At 40.6% G+C, this 23312-nt stretch overlaps 1 protein-coding gene across 7 annotated transcripts in view; it reads right to left on the bottom strand.

Moving 5' to 3' along the window:
- Positions 1-23312, bottom strand: part of ANKRD44 (ankyrin repeat domain 44) — a 323392-nt gene that overhangs the window by 98980 nt on the left and 201100 nt on the right. For 6 of the 7 annotated variants that reach the window (XM_028121815.2, XM_088021608.1, XM_088021607.1 and 3 more), the window contains 6 exons: positions 16438-16552; positions 7941-8023; positions 6727-6790; positions 4467-4535; positions 2535-2675; positions 754-834 (listed from right to left, as the gene is read on the bottom strand). In XM_028121815.2, coding sequence (XP_027977616.1) covers positions 754-834; positions 2535-2675; positions 4467-4535; positions 6727-6790; positions 7941-8023; positions 16438-16552 — 553 coding nt within the window. Of the gene's footprint in view, positions 1-753; positions 835-2534; positions 2676-4466; positions 4536-6726; positions 6791-7940; positions 8024-16433; positions 16553-23312 lie in introns of those variants that run through there. The other variant, XM_088021610.1, reaches the window with a different exon arrangement.

Here is a 23312-nt window from a genome sequence, read left to right as displayed (position 1 = left end):
TGGGCAGCACTCATTCATTTGCTCATTTATTTAACAGTTACTGAACTCCCCGCGACATACTGGGCACTGCTCTGGGCAGAGCACGACCTTCGCACGGTGCCTTGTCGCACAGGGAGGACTGTCAGACAAAGCATTAGAGCTTCCTGCGCATCAGGACCCTGGGTGATGGCAGTGACTCCCAGCTCTTGTCACAGTCCAGGCTGAGTCTCTATCAGAAGCCAGAGAGAGGCCGGTGGGATGAGGCGGGGCAGGGGGCAGCTGTTGGCAGGAGCAGGGGGCTGTTTGTGAGCTGGTATGTGTGTGCTGGGGAGGGAGGGGAGAGCACCACCAGTGTATTTCACACTGGATTCTCAAAACATTTATTTCTAGAACCTGCTGAATAGTTACCCCCCAAGTCATTAAAGGAGAGCCTAAGGCCCCGGGAGGAGGCTTAATATGTCCCCTGAGGCATATGATAACATATGGCAGAGTCAAAAATGGTATTTAAGACACCTACTCCTAGAAACTGCTGACCCATCACAGTGATGGTCTCAGTAAAGGTTCCAATTTTAGGAAGAGTTCCTTGTGTGAAAATAGCATAACTGAAGGATATATTAAAAGAATCATTTCTTCTTCACTAAAGGCAAGCCCATATCACTTCCTCACGATCCCAAATAAAGCCCCAAAATAGTAAGGCTGGCCTATGTGGCAACCCAAAAAAGCAGACCAGCATCAGTAACCACCTCTTGTGCTTTCAGCTCAGCAGAAACTTACAATGCGGCTTCCTTTTCCTTCAGCTCTCTGGCTCTTTCAAGTTCTTCTGAATTTTCATGGGTATTTCCTAAGATAGTCTTACTTCTCAGCATAGGGGAAAGAAAAAAAATTACAATTATTTGCTTTCATGGCAAAGTTGCTAATGATTTTGATACAGCTTGTATCTCAATGACTTTTCCCGCAACCCAAAAGACATAAGCACTACTGATTTTTTTCATTGAGGACATACGTGGTTCTCTGAAAGGCCATCCAGTAAATCTGTTCTCTTCCACAGAACCCAATTGAGAGCATACCTTTCCTAGAACTTCCGCCCGGGTATCAGAGAGTAAGACACCAAGTTGCCCACCCTTCCATAAATATCCTAAACTCCCCAAGTAAATAGGAAGCAATGGAGCTTAAACTTCCCTGACTCCTACCACATTCCTTGCTGCCTCCTTATCAATTTAGCATCTCATTTATCCAGGAATGGGGTTCTAGTCACCCCTCAACTGCCACAGCAATTCTTCATCACCTAGGATTCCTTTTTATAGCTCTTAACACATGAAGTATACTTGTCCCCCCATTCTATTCTAAGTGAACAGCATAGACCCTGCTATGGAGTAGATGCTCAATAAACATTTGTTGAATTAATAACTAATAAATGTTGTTTCCTCTGAGTGAGGGCAACTGGAAGGAGGTCTCCCCTAAAAAGACGTGCCTATGAGATCCTGAGGGCAGCTACATCAGACTTGCCAATATCATATAATATGAACAGTGTTTTCCAAACTGGAACTATGGATCATACTCCATTATGGAATTGTGAAATCAATTTAGTGGGTTGCAGTATTTCGTTGCCTTTTTTTTTAAACAAAATAATAGAGAAAATATCAGAATGCATCACACATACTAAAGGTAAATATGGTCTTACAAAATTTTTGCTGCCTTTTTACATATATATTTAAAACATACCTATTTGAGTGATATGCTGGGTCATGATGTAAAATGTATTTCTTACTGTGGGTCACTGTAAAATATGTGAAAGCCACTGCTGTATAAGAAAAGAATTTAGCGCTGACCCAGAATCAATTCCATAGCACAGCACAGCAAGTAAGTCAATAGTTCTCCAAACAGGGTCACCAAAAAGCATTCCTATGAAGGAGGCCTCGGTCCTCGAGTCTTTGAGAACAATCTCATAAGCTGTAGGCAGGCACCTCTCCCTCCTTTCCCACCTGAACTGGTTCATTTATTTCTGCTTTCTATTCCTAGGCACCTAGAATCCAAACATTTCCAGGGTATCCAACTTCCTCCCCTTCAGCTCCTGAAAGAGCATTCATGCCCAGTTTGGAACAACAGTGCCAATTTTGCACACACTGACACTGCATTTGAAGGCTACTGGGATTATACATAGATGGATACTTCTGCCATGTAACGAATTTATTAGCAAATGTAAGTTTGAGGGCAAATGAAGCATTTAAGTGGTGATGATGAAAACTGTAGGATATGACAAAATAAATTACAAGCGATTTTGAATGAATTGAAAACCTGAGCTTGACAGCCCCACTTGGCATTCAACCCAAAGACCGGAGAAGAGGAACAATGGGGCAGTGACACGTAATAATCAAACATAAAGAGAGCAGAATGGGAAAACCGGGGTTAGGGATGAGGCAATTCTAACTCCTCTGGGTCTGGATGAGAGAGAGTCTTCATTCACAGCTTCAAGGAGGTAGCGTGAAGAAAACTTAGCAAACCCTCCCCCTCCCCAGTCATACCCCCAAAGGAAATTTGAGCAAGGCTGTTTTTACTTTCTATCCATGTCTGATGCAGCAGCATAGTGCAAAGCTGTGCGTCCCCAGTCATCTGTTTCATTAACGTTGGCCCCTGTGGTCACTAATGTCTCAATACAGTGGAAATGACAATTTGCAGCTGCATAGTGCAAAGGCGTCCTGAAAAACAGACAGCAATTTATTACTTCATTCATCTGAAAAACAGACACCACCCCCCACCCCACCCCCCGCCGCCATCATCAGCATTAGCCCTGACAGCAGTATTCCTAGGAGTGGGGAAAGCTCTTTAGCTCTCAGAGTGTGGAAGCCAAGGGACATGCCTTCCTTTGACTTTGTAACTTGGAGCTGAGGCCACAAAGACAGTGGCTTCAGCTAAGGCCACCTACTTGGAATCTATCTTTTCTTTCCATTCGTAGTGCCTATCCTGGTGCAGGTCTACATTAGCTCTTTTGGACTATTGCAATACCATCCCTATTGGCCTCCTTAGCTCTAATCAAACTTCCATCTAATTTCTAGTTGGTATGAGTGAAGAACTGGATTTTCTAAGGTCCAATACCCACATAGGACATTCTGTTCTAAAACCACTAGTCCTCTCTACTGAGCAAAGTCTTGATTCCTTAGTCTGGAATCAAAGACCTTTCTAAGTTGAGCCCAAATGACCTTCATAAAGTTTCTCTATCCCCCCTATATGAACCCATCACTGCATCCAAATGGGATCACCTGAGGTCTCCCCAGTCATGTCTATATCTCCCCTACCTATCCCCATGTTGTTTTCTTCCCTGGAATGTCCTCTCCGGAACCACTTCTACCTATCAAAACCCCAAAGCTTCTTAAGTTCCAGAAGTTCTCTTTCCCGTTTGTCTGAGATTGTGCAGCTCCTGTCTGGGTCTCTCTTGAGCTCTCATCTCATATTGCCTTGCCTTTAGCTCTTGGTATTGTCTCATCTTCTCCATTGAACTACCAGTCCCTACAAGTAGGGAAACAGATTAGAGGGAAGAACAATATCCAAGGAATCAGAAGCCCTGGGTTCTAGTCCAGGCAGATCTGTAAGCTGCACCAAATCACATCCCCTCTCTGGGCCTGGGCTTCTTCGTCCTTATTTCAATAACGACCCATGAGCAGCTACCCCCTAACATCTACTCTAGATCTAAAATTCCTGGAATTTTACATGTACACATAAATTTATTACAGGTATAACTCATTTAGTTTCTCTAAGATCAATTTCTTCATCTATTAAAAAGGATAGGAAGCATCCCCATTTATTTCATAGAGTTATTATGAAAAACCAAGTGGGTAACGTATAGGAAATACATGCACCTTGCCAAGAGTAAGGCACTGCAGAAACATGACTTCCCTAGCCAACAGTTAGGGAATAATAATCAAATGGAAGAGTAGAAATAAAATAACTTTATCTTACCAACTATTTATTAATTTTCAAGGTCACTCTTTTATATTTTACAGTCAATGTATGGGCTCTTTTACTGGCCCACTAGAACAGTGTGATGTGTGCTCCAGTTGTGGAGTAGGGAGGGTCCCAAGAGAGCAGAGAGGAGGGGCACCCGTGCAGCGGGGGCAGGAGGGGTTATTTGATATAAATCTGGAAGGGTGAGTAGGCGTTAGCCTAGGTAGGTTGCTAAGAGAAGAAACCTGTCGCAACTCCAAGAGCCAGGGTGCACGTGGAGGGGAGGGGTAGAGAGATGCTACGGGAACAAAACTGGAAGAAGGCAAGACACACCTGGCCCTTGTAACAGAAGCCGTGAGAGGAGATGCTTGTCTTGGGGCCTGTGCCTGCTTTGTTGGTGTTTCACTACAAAAAGGGATTTCCTTCTGAGGATGGAATCTCCCCAGCTAGCTTCCCTGTTTACCATTTCACTATAACATAATTTCCAGATGGACTGCTCCCCATCCCTGTTACTGAGGCACTTGAAGCAGAATTCCCTGTTTACATACCTCCCACACTTGTCCTTTTTATGGAAATCTGCTCCGCTGCTCTGCAAGAGTTTTATACATTCCACATTACTAGAAAGACAGGGAAAAAAACATCATTAAGATGGTAGAGGTCAATTGCCGGGCTATCTTCAGAAAGAGCTGTTTTTGGCAAAGTGCAGGCCAAGATGAAATGATAGCTCCAGCTTTAAATTCTGCTAACGCAAAACCAACCTGAACATCTTAGAGGAATACGGTATTGCAAGGATCTAAGGTTCCTGAAATTCCTTTTTCCAAGCTAATAAATCAATGCATCAAAGAGCTTGATGGAACATTTTCAATTCCATGACCAAGGTATTTAATAATTATTACATGGTTAAACCTTTTAGTGATGGTTTCATCGTGTATCCCAAGATTCTCTTTTAAAACCATCAAGAGTTTGGGAAACAACCCCTTACACCTATGATGATTTCACATCACCTCTAAACAATGAGCCAGAATGGAGAAGCATTACCTTTTATCACAGGAGAATGAATTCACCGTGATAACCATTTTCAACCCAGACTCTCCAAAATGGGAAATAAAACAGCTGCATTTCCCTGTCTTTGTAATACAGGTAAATAAATAAATGTACAAAAAATAAAAGGCCGGAAATGATGTAATGGAGCATAGTGATCTTCCAAAGCTTCTTTGTCATTCGCAGAAGCAATAAATCATGTTTAGTAGAGAAAAAGGACCCACTGAAGTGAATTTTCCTATTGAAAGGCATGTCGCTAAATAATAATTGTAATAGGAGTTTCAGATATGAATCCAGAATGGTGTGTTGCCAAGGTCTGATACTTTTTTTAAATGTCGGCATACAAAGAGACAATCATCCATTATTGTTCTAAACTTGGAGTGCTGAGAAGTAGTCTAGGATTTATTGTTTTATTATCATTTAAATATGAAAAATGATCTCATTAATGAGGAACCCGAGCAGGGCTCTCCCCTACCCCTATCCACTCTTTGTAGCCACCTTTCTCAGAGAACCCGCTGTTTCAGTCAGAAAATATAAGAACTTTCTGAGACCATTATGTGTTGGTGTCACACGCTAGTTGATATAAAAGCACCTGTCTCTTACTGAGTAAAACCAAAGGATCAAAGGCAGAGGCAGATCCAGATGTGTGTCTTATGAAGCTCATTCGATTTGGAGAGAAGGGTTGGGGAGAAGGAGATTCGTTTAAAAAATAACACACAATTATGAATATAAAACTAAATACAAGGTTTCAGAAGGGACCCATGCAAAGAAGGGCCCTAAAGCTTCACAGTCAACCCACCTCTGATAAAGAGGTAATGCCTTTGATAATGTACAGATGACAAATGGAGAAGCATTGCTGTTCCCTGAGGACTAGCAAACTGATTAAGAACTAACACCTTACCCAAACAAGGTCATCCGAGAGAGGCCATGTTTGGTCAATATCGGGTCACATATCAACAACATATTGATCAGAGCCTCACTCTCACCACTGATATGAAAAAGAGTATCTGATGAAAAATGCTCTTTACAACTTGAAACAAAAAGGCAAGGATTAAATCGCTTCTTGCCAACCCCTTGGGTTTTCTTGACCTTTAGTCACCTTTAACCATTTACGTACTTAAAAATCAGTTTTGGGCGCCTGGGTGGCTCAGTTGGTTAAGCGACTGCCTTCGGCTCAGGTCATGATCCCGGAGTCCCGGGATCGAGTCCCACATCGGGCTCCCTGCTCAGCAGGGAGTCTGCTTCTCCCTCTGACCCTCTTCCCTCTCATGCTCTCTATCTCTCATTCTCTCTCTCAAATAAATAAATAAAATCTTTAAAAAAAAAATCAGTTTTGAAATAAGGACAAAAATAGCTGTAAATAAACATGAACTAACTCAGTCTTGGATTTCCTTGATCATCCTCCACCTACCAGTGACAAAAAAGGAAAAACTTAGGAACAAATCTCAAATTATTTTCTTTTGGTAGAGTGCATATCAAGTAGATACATATTCTATAGGCTGAAGACTTACAATTAAAAAAAAAAAGGAGAGAGAGAAGAGAAAACAAAAGAAAACTATTTTCTATATGAGATGGGCTAAAATTTTTTCTTAGGAAGAACAAACATACAATTAATATGGAAATGCAAAAGTGATATTTGGTATTGGCAGAAATGATTCTTACCCATCTTATTAAGGAAATTGCTTTTGATTCACAGACAACTTAAGCCAAGTAAGAGAAATTAGGAGTTAAGTCATGAAACAAGAACTGAAATTGCTAACTACTCACCCTCCTGCAGCAGCAGCATGAAGGCACGTTCTTCCAAATTTATCTGGGGTGTCTATTTCAAAGCCTGCAGACAGCACGTGCTCATTACTAAACAAGGATACTATGCTATACTTTTGTCCTAGTTAAACCACAAGAAACATTGCAGAGACAGAAAAATCAGTTAGTAGAAAAACCAGAACGCAAGCAATTGTAGTCAGAAAGAGGTTGTCATGGAAACGAATGGTAACTGCTCAAGCTTGGCAATTTTATAGGAAGAACCATGAAGTCTAGAAGAATTTATTTTCACATTCAGCCCTGGGTGAACCACAGCCCCATATTTCAATTCCAGGATAGAAATTTATGAAACCAATTTGAGATAAGTAGGGCAATAGACAGGCAGACAGAACACATGGAGAAAACATGGACAGCAAAGGAGTGATCTTAACATGCTGGAGTAGATATTTTCTTATGTGTATTATTAGCTTTCAGCTGGTTTAAGATTCAGGAAACATGCTTTCATGCAGGGATTATTTTTAAACATGCCAAAAGCAGTGAAGGCAGAATCAACCACAGGTAAAGCACTTAAAAGGAAAAAAAAAATGCCTCTGGGATGTCTGTTGAATTAATTCATAAACAATCTTTGCCTTGCAGACCTCTATCACCTTTGAAAGCCAGGAACTTCTTAATACATGGAGGTTGGCAGAAGCAGTGATAAGAAAGATTAGCAAAGCTCCAAACCAGGAAGAATTTCTTGGTTCCAAACAGACTCACATTTAAAAAATAAAAATTAAACCTAGTTGGAGGGGATCACACTATAGGGATTTATCAGAGCCCACAGAGGAGGAAGGTAACGTGACATTTCTACTGTCAAAATGTGGGGGCTTTGGCCTTTTTTCCTTTGTTGAAAATATTAACTGTTAAATCCACCCTTTTAAGCCTCAAAGATATTTTCCCTGATTCCGACAAACTTCCGGTAAGCTATGGCCACCCCTTTGCCTGTCTCTCACTCTGGCTCACCCAAGCTTTAACTTGAAAAACAGGCAAGACTCTCATCTCCGGGCAGGCATACTGACACTCAAACAGCAACAACACCAAGGACTGCTGGGAGCTGTCCCCAGATCAGGTAATGAATGACAGGAAGCACAGGTAGCCACTTACTCTGACCAGACACCTAGAGCCATGTGGCTCACTTACAGGACACATTAAGCCTCATCTGTGCTAATGGGGTTACTTACCCGATGATAAGAGTTTTCTGCAGCAGTCAGAGTGAGCATTTAGGGCAGCTAAATGTAGGGGGAACATGCTATGGATTCCACACCTGAGGAGGAAAAAACAGAGCGGCTCACAGTAACAGATCTCAAGATACATGCAGAGGACAACGTTTCTGGAAGTTCTCTGATGAAAATTAAATCCCCAACACCTTGCTTCAGGACCCTTGCCTGAAATAATTTTATAATTCCTCCACTCAGGAAATTATTATACAATCATTTTCCACCTTAACATAATAAAATCCTAAACCTAGACCAGAATTAAAAACCCCTAACAATAGGAATGTATCTTTTTAAGATAATGTTTCCTATAAAGGGTGACTCTACATTTAAGATTAATTTACCTTTTTTTCTTTCAGCTGAGTAGTTTTATGTCAGCAATCTGTTTTATTCAGCGACCTGTTCGATTCCTTGAATTGATAAAGAAATACTATTGACCTATTATGTGCCAAGTACTTTGCTAAGAGTTAATAATGGCTGTATTATTGAAAAAAAAAAGTTGCATGCGACTAAAAACCAATGTTTACCTTTTGCGGGTACAACTTCATCTTCCTAACAGACTTTCATACTGCCTTTTAACCCACCTCAGGACACCAGTCACAAAAATGTGCTGGAGCAACACACATTATTTTGCGTACGTTTCATAAATCTAGCATACTTTCCCTAACAGTATTACAGAAGGAGTCTAGAAAAGGACTTTTTAGACTGATACCCCATCATAACACAGTCCCCAGGATGATCCCTTAAGGGACAGGCAGTGTCCCTTCTAACAGCCATGCTTTTTCCTTTAAAATCAAATCTTCCTCTTGCCTATCACCTCTCCTCACACAAGGACCCAAAGCCGTGTGCTGAACTGTCGTTCCTAACAAACAGCATCATCGAGAGGTTCCGGTGTTCTTAGAAGAATTTATAATGTTAGTGCTCATTTCTCAGAATATCTCACCACAGTCAAATAACGTATTTCAAATTCTGCAAATCCTCTGCATAACACAAGTAAGTACGTGTATTTACACCTGCAGCATTAATGACCCAAGTTTCTTCCCTGGCACAACGTTGCCTGTTTTCAGATTCTATAACTCATTAAGAAACACATATGGTTTGAGTTGGTTAGGTTTCAGATACATGACTTTTATTTGCTATCTCAAAAGTTATTACGATGTGTGTGAATGTGTGAAAGTATATACACATTCACAGCTATTTCATGGTATTCAGCGTTCTGCCAAATCTGAGTCGGTCAACAATTAACTACCTCTCTCTTTCTGTGAAAACTTCTGTGTACTGGTGTTTTTGTTCAGTCTCCCCTCTGTTCGTTTTCCTTTCCCTATATGGAGATTTCCAACCCACTGTATATAATAGCTGGCATCCATCAAGAGATGCAATTTGCTTGTCTTCCGGGCAGTGTCATGCAGAGGAGAACTGCTTGTAATTGCCTCTCTCATCATTTACAAAAACAATTCTGAAAAGCAATTGTACCAGTGACAACCTTGATGCTCACGGAAAGGAAGCGGGCATTGGGGGATGGGAGAGAAGCTTTTCTATCTGTGCTGCTCTTTATATTGTCCTCTTGATGCCGTGATTTTTTAGCATGTATAACATGTTTTAAAAACACCTTACTAAATGGAATTTTAAGCCAATGAGACTGTACCTAACCACTTTATTTGTTTAGGGCAAGTAAGGCAAAAATGTGATTATATTAGTATCTCTGGACATTTGCAAGAGAAAAACAATATTTTCTAGGATGGTTTTAAGTTTCTGAAAGAATGTGCCTGGAATTGGGTTGGATTTCTCAAGATTTCTTTGAGCCTTCCCCATTCTTTAAATATAACTTTAATAGAAATATATATGTGTACAAATACATAATATATAAGATATATTAAAATGTTATGTATTACATATTATATGCACATGCATATACATGCATGTATGTATATATACACAATTTAATAAATTTTATAAAGATACAAAAATACGTATCTTTATATACAGTAATACAAGCAAATGAATTAGAGAAAATAGTATCAAATTCTATAAGAAATCAATTAGGAAAAACATAAAAAGTATAAGTGACAGTGTAACAGCAACAGCATTGTAATATATTCCATAAACTTCATTATTAATATTTCTAATCAACTTTGCCACTTAACATCATTATATTAATTCATCATACTCTACATTAGCTAATTCTCTCTTTTGTTTCTATTACTTATAAACTTGAGAAGGGGGTAAAACTATTCTAAAAGGTCTAGCAAAAATTGTTTGATATATATATTTTATTCCATAGTTAATAAAACATCACCACCTCCATGTAGGTTTGAAAACATATTAATTTAGACTCAAGTACCACTGGCATTTGAACTTGAATATGATACTATGGTTCAATCAGGCCAAGATTGGAAAGAAAATAAAAGTCAAATTCAGAATCTCTGAATCACTTCAGAAATGATTCACGCATTTCAAAATAAAATTACTCCTTTATTGTTATAAAGTAAGACTGCTTATAAAGTAAGAGTCATAAAACCTTTAGCAGGAAAATTAGGGTTTGGCTGTCTTAGGCAAATAAGCATCACTCTTATTTTATCTTATTTTATACATCAAAGAAGATCAAGAAATAAAGATGACAGATAACACTAAACTTAACAATGCATAAATTACAGGAAAGAGGAGACCAATTCCAGCTAAAATGCTACATTTGACCAGTCATAAAATTAATGGGACACATTTGTATTAGCTATTTCTAATTTAGCTGTTAGCTGGCATCTCCTACCCAGTTATTTCAGAATAAATGAGGTCAGAATAAATTGTAGACAGCTATCAGAGGTAAGGAAAGGGCTTGTGCACTATTAGAACATCAGTTCTTTTAAGCTTTCCCCTTGGCATCAGAGAGGGCTGTTCCTTCTCACTTCCAGTGCTTTCTAGAGCCTTCCCTCAGGCTGTATGCTAAAAAAACACTGTAGTTAAGGTGATGGGGTCAGAAATCTTGGGTTTGAGTCCTAATTTTGACACTTGCTAGCTATTTGATCTTTGGCAAGTATGTAATGGTTCCCTCAATCCCGAAAATAAAGATCAAAACAGTGTCATCTTACAGGGTAAGATTGTAAGAATTGTAAGAACAAAGAATTGTAACAATTGTAAGAACTAATTAATAATGCACCCAGGTGCTAACAGAAGGTCTGGACCATGATAAGCTTTTACCATAAAAGTTAGTATTAGTACTGCCCTTGAAATTATTATTAGCTTAGTTGCATAATCAGCATTCTGTAAGTTCTGAAGTTGTAATCAGGCTGTGATTCCTTAAAATCATCAAATGATTTTATGATTCTTACTTGACTGATCAACCCAAATCAAAAGATCAGTTTCCTATTAATTTTATCTATGTCATTCTGAGTATTTATCACACACCCCTAAGTTAGAGGCATTTGGGTATAACTGACAACAATGAGGCTGGTCCTTGCTGTTTGCAACCTACTGACACTTTCAGTGGTTTCTTTTGAGTCAAGACCAAACACTCTAATGTGGCTTAACAAGCCACTTCTGGATCTAGCTGTTGCTTAATCAACCAGTATTCCAGACTCAGTGGACTTCTGCCCCTTCCTCCTGGAGAAGCCAAGGCTCTATCCTGCCCCAGGCTTTGTTTGGCACAAGAAACTCATTTTTGTGCCCAGCTTCTCATAGCCTTTCTCAAACTAGTTAGTGCATCTCTGGGGGCCACCGGAAATACCTTCGGGCTTTCAAGAGTTCTCTGTGGGAATTTCTAAACTATCTTTTCCTTTTGATGATATCCTAAAGCAAGTAGTATAAAAGCATATTCTGGCTCATCTCAACAACCACCTCCTCATGACAGACCTCTGCCATATGTCAGCGCCCGTGTCTGTACTTGGGATCACACTGGTGTCATGAGGAACTACTTGTAAATTGGCAGGGGCCAATAAGAACACAAAAAAAGTGGACGTAACAGACAAATGATGCCTGAAGCTGGGAAGGGCCAGTGACAATGCAGTATGCTTAGCCTTCTAGATGCACCGAATTTGGCAGTAGTTGGCGTTTGTACTGTGACAAGCCCACTGGCCCTCTATTGTGTCAAAGCCACTGCAAAACTTCTAGTCCTGCAGCATGTACTGACCTCTAACAAGACAGCGCCTCGGCCACCAGGACAATAACCCCATGAAAATGGTGATTTAGTTTTGGCAAATGGTGCGCTATCGCACCATCCACTACATAGCGAGGCAATAAGCCTCTCACTGAGGAGCCTCGCCTCCAGATCCAGATGGCTGAGGATAGAGTCTCATTTCCACCCCCTCACAAGCTCTGTGACCTCAGGCAAGTAAGCGAACTTCTCTGTGCCTCATTTACTTCACTTATAAGATGGCGATCATCATGTCACTTACCCATGGGGTCGCTGTGACAATTAAATATAATTCCTGAGAGTTAGTGCCTAGCACAGGTAAGCACTCATAAATATTTGCTGCTACTGTTAACCTGTGAAAACTGAGTGCTGTTTGCATGTATGCTGTAATTTTTTTTTGACTTACTGATATAGCAGAGGCAAACCCTAAGGAGTCTCTATTGAGTTTGACATTTATACATATTCAAGTAACACTATAATAAAAATAACTTACGTCTATACCTGGGATCCGCAGGTCTCTCAGTACCACAACCTAACTAATTGCTATTAACCCTGCAGTCTCCATTAAGCACTGCTCTTCCTGGAAGCCCCACCCCCCACCCCAGCCCTGCTATGTCCAACATACGTTCTGTATCCAGTGGCACCCAGTGATTCTTGCATCACACTTTGCATGCATGATTATAACTGCTTGTTTAATTCTTGCCCCCAATGAATTATAAATTCCTTGAGGGCAGGGACTCCTGCAACCCCAGAAGCTGACGCAGCGGGTGAGACTTCACAGACCTTCAGCAAACATTTAGTGAATGAACAGACAGCAGAACTAGTTACCTGAATAACTATAATACCCCTAATTTTGCTGCAGTTGAGGCAGAATCAGTAAGGCAGAAGACAAATTAAAATCCCAGAGACAAGTGGCTCAAACTTAAAAAAAGTTAAAGAAGAAAAACCAGAGGACTTTGGCACCACATAAAGTTGCATGAGCACTGAGTCAAGTTGCAGAAAGTGCTCTGACTTAAAGCCCAGAGAAGAAAGAAGAATATCAAAAACATTTCATCAGGCCCGAGAATGAGATTCAAACAAAATCATAAGAAAGTAATGACCATAACACTTACCATATAGAGATCTTTTAAAATATATTTGGTCATATTTTTAATGAATGAGGACAGGTTATTTTCATAAATGCTATTTGTTTACTTATTAATAGAGGGAAAAGTCCTACTTTTCTCCTCTTTAATAAGCTACTCCACATAGATCTACAAGGAACCCAGAGAACAGTGATTTTCTGAGGGATCTTAGCAAAGTTAATCTTCTCCAACTTTCCTTCCCCCATCTTGACATTTCCCGTCAGGTGATTTCCCTCCCCATGCACTACACACACATACACACACACACACACACACACACACACACGTGCGCACGCATGCGCGAGTGCGGCCTAATGAACCACTGTTTACTGCAGGGAGCGTTCTTATCCCCAGATACGCTGTGACATAACCAGATGCGGCTCCTTGAGGCTGGGACAATGTTTGCCTCGCGGCATCCCCAGGACACAGCACAGGCAGTGGAAGGAAAGGCTACTTGAACAACAATGCCATCTCTAAGGCACTTTTGCCACATGGTGTGTGCTCGCATAAACTGCAGGCAAAATAATTACGAAGAAATGAACCTTGTGCTTACTGAGCAAATGTGTTTGGGGAAATTTTAAGTAAGTAGTGGGCCCCATTTCTCACTCAAGTGGATCCAAATCTGAAAGAAAATCAGAAATTCATGGTTGTTTGGGGGTGCCCGGGTGGCTTAGTCCGTTGGGCGGTTGCCTTTGGCTCAGGTCGTGATCCCAGAGTCCTGGGATCGAACCCTGAGTCAGGCTTCCTGCTCAGCAGGGAGCCCGCTTCTCCCTCTCCCTCTGCCTGCCACTCTTCTCTCTCTGTCAAATAAATAAATAAAATCTTAAAAAAAAAATTCGTGATTGTTTGGTTAAAACTCCCCAAGTGGCCCTGAGTTGAAAGAAAACTACCACTGAAAATATTAACATATCACGGGTGAAGTGGATGTGCCTAGATATTTGACTCCTGCTTAACGAACGTGGAGCATTTATGATCTCCGGCTTTGAGCAGCCATGACCTGGTGGGGAACTCAGAATCCAGTAAGAGCTCCCTGAATCTTAGGACAGTGCTCTTTCCACAAGACTGAGATGCTTCTTTTAACTTGCAATAGCCCAGTCAAAAAGGCTGACTGTAAGTGGATTTCTTTCTTCTGAAAGGAGACAGCCCACTGCTCTTACTGTTTGTCAGCGTGACCCTCTCTTTCCACCCCCAGCCTGGTCCTGAGCCCAAGTCCTCATCTTCTCCTCCCTGGACATTTGCAAGAGGCCACCACATGTCCCTGGTCTGGACCACCTCCCCCATGTGTGGGCTATGATCAGAATGATCTTTCGCACCCACAAATGGGATCATGAGACACAACCTTCCCTACATCCACTTTATAATTCTTTAACAGCTTCCAAATTCCTCAGAACAGAATTCAACTCCATAGCGGGACATGCAAGGTCCTTCAAGATGTGGCTCTTCCTGCCTTCCCACCTCATTTCTTTCCATTTCTCCACACACATCAGATGATCCAGGCTTGGCAATCTTTCAACACATTCACATGTTTGTGCCTTTGTAAATACTGTTCTCTCTTCCTGGAATGTCCTTCCTTGCTTTCCCTCTATCTTTTTTACCTCACACAATTTTGTTTACCTGACAAACTCCTACCCATTCTTCTTTTTGCTGAAATGTCACCTCTTTCGTGAAGCCCGCAGAGTCAGTGTCTCCCTGAATGTTCCCATAGTGTGGTACAAACCTCACAATACTTGAGTCATCTGCTCTGGATCTTGTTCCCGCCACTAGATTGGGGCCCTAGGAGGTTGCTGGAAACCACCAGTGCCTTCCACGGACCATTTAAATTTTGGCTTATTCTCAAGCAAGATTTTCAATTCTGTTGCACAACCTTGGCAAATAAAATAGAATTTCTAATGCTACAGTGCTCTTATATTGTTCTCCTGAAAACTTAGTTTTTATTACCCATGGTCTCTGTGATCAAAGCTACACTCTTTATTCAGTTTTTTATGGCTCTCTTGAATTTGGTTCTACTACATATTATTAAGTAATAAAATAATAGTTGTTGATAGCGTCCTCTGTGGTAGGCATTCTTCAAAGAGCTTTTAACATGGGTTATCTTGTTTAATAATGTTAGGCAATAATTTATATACTCATACATCGATCTTTACCTATACCAGAGAGCTTTACTAGTAATTAAATCCTTTAATCCTCATAACACACCTATGGGCAAGTACTGTTATTACTCCCATTTTTGAAATGAGGAAACCAAAGCACAGAGAGCTTTAGGAACAGGCTCAAGGTCACACAGCTCACGGGCGAGGTAGCTTGGATTGGAGCCCACGTAGTGCCCACGAAAGTCTGAGCTCCCAACCACCCATGATACTACCTCAGGGCAGAGCGTCCTAGAATTGTACTCTTTCAACTCTGTTCCTGCCTTCCTCCCTGCTCAGGATGTCTGCACTCCTGCTCTACTCAAGTAATTGTCATCCTTCAAAGCCTGCCTGAAACTCACCTGCTTGAAGGCTTTTCTGGAAACTCTGGCCACCTTTGAGCTCTCTCCGACCTGTCTACACTCAATGGCATATACTGTCTACCCTGAACGCTTTGCCACTTAAATCCTGCCTCATTTAGGATTTTATTTATATTTATATAGATATTTATATATTTATTTTATATTTTAGTATATACTGTCTTGCATGGTTCTTTGTCTCAAGAGGGCCTTGGGCCTCTAACAAAATTATTAGCTCCTTAAAGGTACCAACCAGGTGACTTATTTCTGAAATTTCCCATAGCACCCAGCACTATGACTGACTTGTTCAAATGCTTATATTCTTGTGGAATTGAAGTGTAACATGAAGTCAGTCCCTCTTCCCTATGCAGTAGATTTACTCAGCGGTACCCCCTAATTCTATCGTCAAAACTCAGCAAGCACCCTGAATAAATTCTGAATTTGCCCAATTATGTCTTATTCTTCCTGCTTAACCAATACTAAACACTGGAAGGAACAGAATATTAGAAAGTGGAGTTAGGAATACAGTTCCAGTCTCCCTAATTAAAACCACTGGACGAGTCCTCTTTCTGATACAGCTGAAAATAAAATTGGTTCTTCCTTGCATCTGTCATTAAAAGTCCCTTAACTTAGTGCAAATTTAATTTGTATTTAGCATAACGGTACAGATCCACCTTAACCTAGATTAATGGAAACTGTCTACTACATGGCAGTATTTTTGCAGTAACCTACTTGGCTGTGTCAGCTCCGCTGGTTATTAAGGTGTTAATCAAAAGCTCATGACCGTATCTTGCAGCCACATGGAGAGGAGTGTTGCCATCCTTATCCACACAGTCAATTTCACCGCCTGAAAGAGATGTTTTAATACAGGATAACATAAGGATTCCGGCGGATTCAGATACTACATTCTATGCCAGTCTCTCATGTTGTCCAAATGCTGAGTTCTTCCCCCTCTCTGTACATCTCTGATCCAAGTGCAAGAATGCCTTTCCAGGGGACGGGGCACCATCTGAAGTAGTAGTAGTAAATCTGCATAGAGCGAAGTCTATTAGAAATGCTTTTGAGACAAGTCTTTCCATATTGTCTTATTTAAGGATCTAAAATCTCACAACTCAGTTCCTGCTCTGAAGGGACAAAGTTATCAAATCCCATGAAATGTAATTCTGAAGATACACCCAATTTTAATTTCACCTGCTTGATTAAAGACCTACACAAACTTTATACTAAAGCATCAGAACCAAAGAGAATAGAAAGTTCAAGAAAATACTTAATATAGTTTGATTATTTGGTTTAAAATATGATAAGTAAAATGAGTAAACATATAACTATGAACTGGAAATATCTATATTTACAAAAACTACCATATTAATCAACAGTCCTTTTAATTATATAGTATTTTCTTCTTATTTTGTCTTATTTTGCCTTCTTTTTCCCTTTTTATTTTACTACATTTCTTTCTTTCTCTCCCCTTTTCATAAATATATAGTAAATACAGTTGGTCTATTTAACCACTTTTAAAAAGATTTTATTTATTTGTCAGAGAGAGAGAGGGCACAAGCAGGGGGAGCTGCAGGCAGAGGGAGAAGCAGGCTTCCTGCTGAGCAAGGAGCCCAATGCAAGACTCGATCCCAGGACCCTGGGATCATGACCTAGGCTAAAGGAAGATGCTTAACCGAACAAACCACGCACGCGCCCTGGTCTACTTAACCATTTAAAAATAAGTTAGACATCATGACATTTTACCCCTAAGAACAAAGACATTCTCCCACATAACTACAATTCTATTAGTATACTCAAGAAATTTAGGGGCACCTGGGTAGCTCAGTCTTTTAAGCTTCTGCCTTCGGCTCAGGTCATGATCCCAGGGTCCTGGGATCGAGCCCCCATCAGGCTCCCTGCTCGGCGGGAAGCCTGCTTCTCCCTCTCCCACTCCCCCTGCTTGTGTTCCCTCTCTTGCTGTGTCTCTCTCTCTGTCAAATAAATAAATAAAATCTTAAAAAAAGAGAAATTTAATGTTGATATCATAATTTTATGTAATATACAACATATTCCAATTTCTCCAATTATCTCCAAAATATGCAACATGGCTGTTAGTTTTTTAAATCCGGGACCCAACAGAAGATTCTGCTACCATTTGGTTTGTCATGTCCCTTTAGTTTCTTTTAATCTAAAATAATCTTCATGCCTTTTCTCTCTCTCTCTCTCTCTCTCTCTCTCTCTATCTATCTATCCATCCATGCCTCATGTCATTGATATCTTTGGAGGTCAAGCCAGGAGTGGGGTGGAATGTCCTGCATTCTAGAGTTGTCTGATTATTTCCTCTATTCGATTCAGAACATTTTGGCAAGACTACCCCAGAGCTGATGTGCACTTCCCACTGCTTCTCCACAAAATACACATAAGGTCAGGTTAGTCCACCGGATGATGCCAATTTTTGATAACTTGCAACGCATACAGTTTCAGTTTCGGAAGATGAAAAAGTTCTAGAATTGACCAGTGGTGTTGTTTACACAAAATGATAGTGTACTTAGTGCCAGTGAACTGTACAGTTAAATACAGTTAAAACGGTAACTTTTTATGTCATATATATTTTACCACAATAAGAAAAGGGGCTTGATTATTTGGTTAAGGTGACGCCCACCAGCCCTTGCCATTGCAAATGTCTTTTCCCTTTTGTAATTAACAAACAACTTGTGGGTGGTACTTTGAGGCTGTGCAAATATCCTATTTCCCAACAAATTTTCCAGCAAGGATTTTAGCATAAATAGGGAGTACTTTGTTCAAGAGTTACCTGAATTCTTTATTCTGTATGCTTGTATTATTAACTAGATACATAGTTGAGATTCATTTGATTCTGTTTGTTTTCAAATTTTTTACCAGCTTTTAGCTTTATTTTATTAATATGTAAAAAATTCATTCACATGTCTCAGAAGTCAAAATTATATATATATTTTTAAGGCTCATTCTCATTTCCATCTCTTCTACTTCGTTCTCAACCACATTCTATAGTAATCACTTTCATTAGTTTTGGTATATGCTTTCTGTGTTTCTCTTTGTAAAAATAAACACACAGTGGGATGCCTGGGTGGCTCAGTCGGTTCAGTGTCTGCCTTCAGATCAGGTCATGATCCCAGGGTCCTGGAATCGAGTCCCCCATCAGGCTCCCTGCTCAATGGGAAGCCTGCTTCTCCCTCTCCGTTTGCCTGCCACTCATCCTGCTTGTGCATGCTCTCTGACAAATAAATAAATAATATTTTAAAAATAAACACACAGACTACCTTGCTTTCTTTTTCTTTTTTTATTTAACAATATATCCTGGAATTCACTCCTAAAAATCACTTCTTGGAGGTATTCTTCATTTTTGTACAGCTTTATTCCTTTCCATTGCATGGAGATACTAGTTAAGTACACCAGTCTGGTATGGATAAGCATTTAGGTAGTAAATACAATTTTGGTATCATCAGGAATGCTGCAGTGAATAACCTCATGCATATACTGTTTCCTATCTGTTGGGTATATCTTCAGGGTAAATTCCTAGAAAGGGGATTTCTAGGTCAAAGAAATGAATATGTGGTTTTGTTCAATTTTGCCACATTTCCTCCTGTAGGTCCTGTGCCATTTTGCTGCTCACATGAGCAATGTATGAGAGTGTGTTTTCCTCAGAGCCTAGTCAAGCCTTTGAATACCTGTCATGTGATAGGTGAGAGTAATATGTCAGTATAGTTTTCATTTGCATTTCTCATATTAAGGAAACTGAGCATCTTTTAAATACTGAAGGATTACTTGTTTATCTTTTTCCATGAACTATTTGTTCATGACCACTTTTCTCTGTGTGTGTGTGTGTGTGTGTGTGTGTGTGTGTGTGTGTGTGTGTGTGGTCTTTTATTCCTTGATTTTCAAGGGCTCTTAAAATATTTAGGAGATTCACCATTTATCAGTAATACATATTACAAATATTTCCCCCCTACATCTTCATTCTTCTTTGTTCTTGTAGTCTGAAAAAAACCTATTTTTGGAATTCATGCCTTTTCTATCATTCTATTTAGATTTTGCATTGAGGTTAGAAAGACTTCCCCCACATCCTGACAATAAAGAAACTGACACACGTGAAACTATTTGCAACACTGTCTCCATGGATACTGCAGAACAATCCAAGGTCCATGTATCTGTCTGCGAACTGCCCACAGTGGTTGGCCTAAATGGTCCACCTCCAGAACTGATCCTGGGAGATGTGGGAGGCAGATCCCCAGACGCCAGGGAAACCTCTGCCCTGGACAAACACTGCAACACTCCAAGTCCTTCCCAGTCAACAGGCACCAAACCTTCTTAAGAAGTGTTAGAACCTCCATGTTTATCAGCCCCAAATATGCCAAAAATTGGGTAGGGAAAGAAAATAGTGAAAAATGCTGGAAAGGGTAAGGGGCTGAGCTGATAAAGTTTCTTCTTGTTGTTACTACTATTTCATAAGTCAGTTTAACATTTTATTTATTTATTTGTTTGTTTGTTTTTAGAGAGAGAGAGAGAGAGAGAGAGGGAGGGAGAGCATGCAAATGGGGAGAGGGACAGAGAGAGAGGGAGAGAGAAAATCTTAAGTAGGCTCCATGCCCAGTGCAGAGCCTATGCAGGGCTCCCCTGAAACAGGGACTTGAGCCCATCACCCTGAGATCACGACCTGAGCCGAAATCAAGAGTCAGATACTGAACTGACTGAGCCACCCAGGCACCCCCATAAGTCAGTTTAAAACTGTAAAAATATACTTAATTATCTTCAATATATGCTTTTGTTGTCACTTAAAATATATTTCAGAAAAACATCATAACTAGTGGAAAAATAAAAGAGAGACTGTATTTGTTATTCAGAAATACGTTTTATATTAAAGTAGGACCTCTAGGGCACCTGGGTGGCTCAGTCGGTTAAGCGGCTGCCTTTGGCTCAGGTCATGATCCCATGGTCCTGGAATCGAGCCTCACGTGCCCCAAGTTGGGCTCTCTGCTCAGCGGGGAGCCTGCTTCTCCCTCTACCTTTGCCTGCCACTCTGCCTACTTGTGCTCTCTCTATATATCTCTGTCAAATAAATAAATAAAATCTTTTTTTAAAAAAGTAGAACCTCTAGGGCGCCTGGGTGGCTCAGTTGGTTAAGCGACTGCCTTCGGCTCAGGTCATGATCCTCGAGTCCCAGGATCGAGTCCTGCATCGGGCTCCCTGCTCAGCAGGGAGTCTGCTTCTCCCTCTGACCCTCTTCCCTCTCATGCTCTCTGTCTCTCATTCTCTCTCTCTCAAATAAATAAATAAAATCTTTAAAATAAATAAATAAATAAATAAGTAGAACCTCTAGATGAATGAATTTCTATTTTATAGTTATTCCCTAAACCTTTCCATTTTCACTTGAAAATCTTTAAGATTTGCCTGGCATGCAAATGAAGTATCTTTACTACACATTTGAAGCTTGCAAGTCAAATGATGGTAACTGATTATTGACAATTAGTGAGGAAAATTAACATTTATGAGTTTAGAAGTATGCAAAGCATGTCAGAAGGGATAATTTATGCAGCATTATCTAAGCATTCATCTGAAGTTAGTTTTTCCTGCACAAACAAAAATGGTCATCTTATTAAACTGCCTCGGAAGTATCGTAAGCCAAAAGGTCAAAAATCTCACAATGAATCATCCTAACCTATCACTGGACTCTTCCTCTTCAAACTCTATTTTTAAAGCTTCTGTGAAGAAAACATCATTTTTGAACTCTTGTAACCTGCTGGACAGCATCTGAGGCAGTGGCCTAGTGCAAATGGCTGGATCAAATGCCTTCTGCCATCACGTTGTTTCTTTATTCACTTCTTTCCCTCTCTGGCTGCGACAACCCAGCTTCAGACAACAAACAACATGACTGAACAGCAGAGGCAGTCTTTGCTCACTATCTACAAAAATAAAAGAGGTGTGTGTGTGTATGTTTGGTTTTTTGTTTCTTTCTTTTTTTGTTCTTTTTTGGCAACTGTCTTACCAATGCTGAATGATTCTGGAAAAAGTTATTACGAAGAATAACCCTGAATAGAGAACAGTCAGGGAAGCAGAGAAATGTCATAAAAAGTCCAAACACCAGGGTGATTTCACAAAACAAATAAACACAAAGAATGTTCCTCAGTAGCATGCTCTGTTGGTTTAGGGAGCCAACCGATGTCCCCACGTGGGACCGGCGTTCAGAGTCCTGTTGTGCAGTGACCCACTCTGGAGGACAGACACCAGGTCTGGGGATGTGAGCCTCTGGATGTTTCCCAGAAGGAAGCCAACAAACAGGAGGAAAAGAAAAGAGCTTCCTATTCTTCTCCCTAAGGGCATTTTTTAAAATGTCAAATGGAAGAACTCACAGTTCTCACATGTAATGAATGCAAAGAATTGTCAGCTGAGAGAAGAGAATGCCAAATCATCCTTCTACAGGGGTGACTCTAGTCTAGATATAAGTGAATCTTAAAGTAAATAAAATTCAAGTTAAAAAACATTTTTTAAGGGCGCCTGGGTGGCTCAGTCGGTTAAGCGTCTGCCTTCGGCTCAGGTCATGATCCCAGGGTCCTGGGATCGAGCCCCGCATCAAGCTCCCTGCTCAGCAGAGAGCCTGCTTCTCCCTCTCCCTGCCACTCCCCCTGCTTGTGCACGCTCTCTCTCTCTCTCTGACCAATAAATACATGAAATCTTTTGAAAAAAAAATTTTTTTAACATGCCATTGTTCATCCAGAGAATGAATTTGTAAATGTAGTGGTTGAAAGTTCAGTCCCTGATGTTAGATTGGCTATGTTTCAATCCCTGTTCCTCAACATACCTGCCATGTATCCTGATGGAAGTGACAACCTCCCTGCCTCAGTTTCCCCATCTTTGAAATGGAGATGACAATAGCACCTCTTTCTCATGAGTTTATGTGGAGTGCTTACCCAAATGCCTGGCACAGGGTGAACACTCAGTCCGTGTTAGCTTTATCATTACATACAATGGGCTATATATTATAGCCACTACAGCTCATCATTTTGGGCCCCTGGACCCCACCTGAGCCACAAGCAAGATGCCAGTTCAGCCAAAAATGAGGCTCCGAAACAAGCTCCTTGATCACTGAGGACAAGAGATGTGTTCTCTTTCAGATCTCATCCCAACTCATAAGTCTACAGCTATGTCCAGAGAGGGCATGGGAGTCCTTCCGGTCCACAGACATGGCTTTTGGAGAGGTCAAAGCAGCCAGCAGCATCTCCAGACTGTTGTCAGCACACTAGCATTACATGGAGAGATGGGTCATGGCCTTGATTCAAAGGAGATGGCCAGGATGGTCTGGCCACAGGGACGGACCTATGGGAAGGCAGTGCTTACAAGGAGAAACCTTGCTCTTTCTCTTATCAGTGATAAGGCCCGCTGATTACATTCACACTAAATTTTTAAAAATGGATACCAAATATCTCCCTAGTTTTATTTCTTTTTCAGCCAGTGGACACTTTCTGGAAAAAAAAAAAAAAGCAGTTGAGAAATACATGGGATGAGGAAAGTGTGAGAAGGAGACACTCTAGGGTCACTCCCCATCTCCCTTTGTTTACTTCAAGCAAAACAAAACAATTAAAGTGTCCCCTTCA

Source organism: Eumetopias jubatus, unplaced genomic scaffold, assembly GCF_037043125.1.
Source record: "Eumetopias jubatus isolate StellerSeaLion01/CBP00866 unplaced genomic scaffold, mEumJub1_p1.0 scaffold_3, whole genome shotgun sequence".
NCBI lineage: Eukaryota > Metazoa > Chordata > Mammalia > Carnivora > Otariidae > Eumetopias > Eumetopias jubatus.
This window is presented reverse-complemented; position numbering and strand designations above follow the sequence as displayed.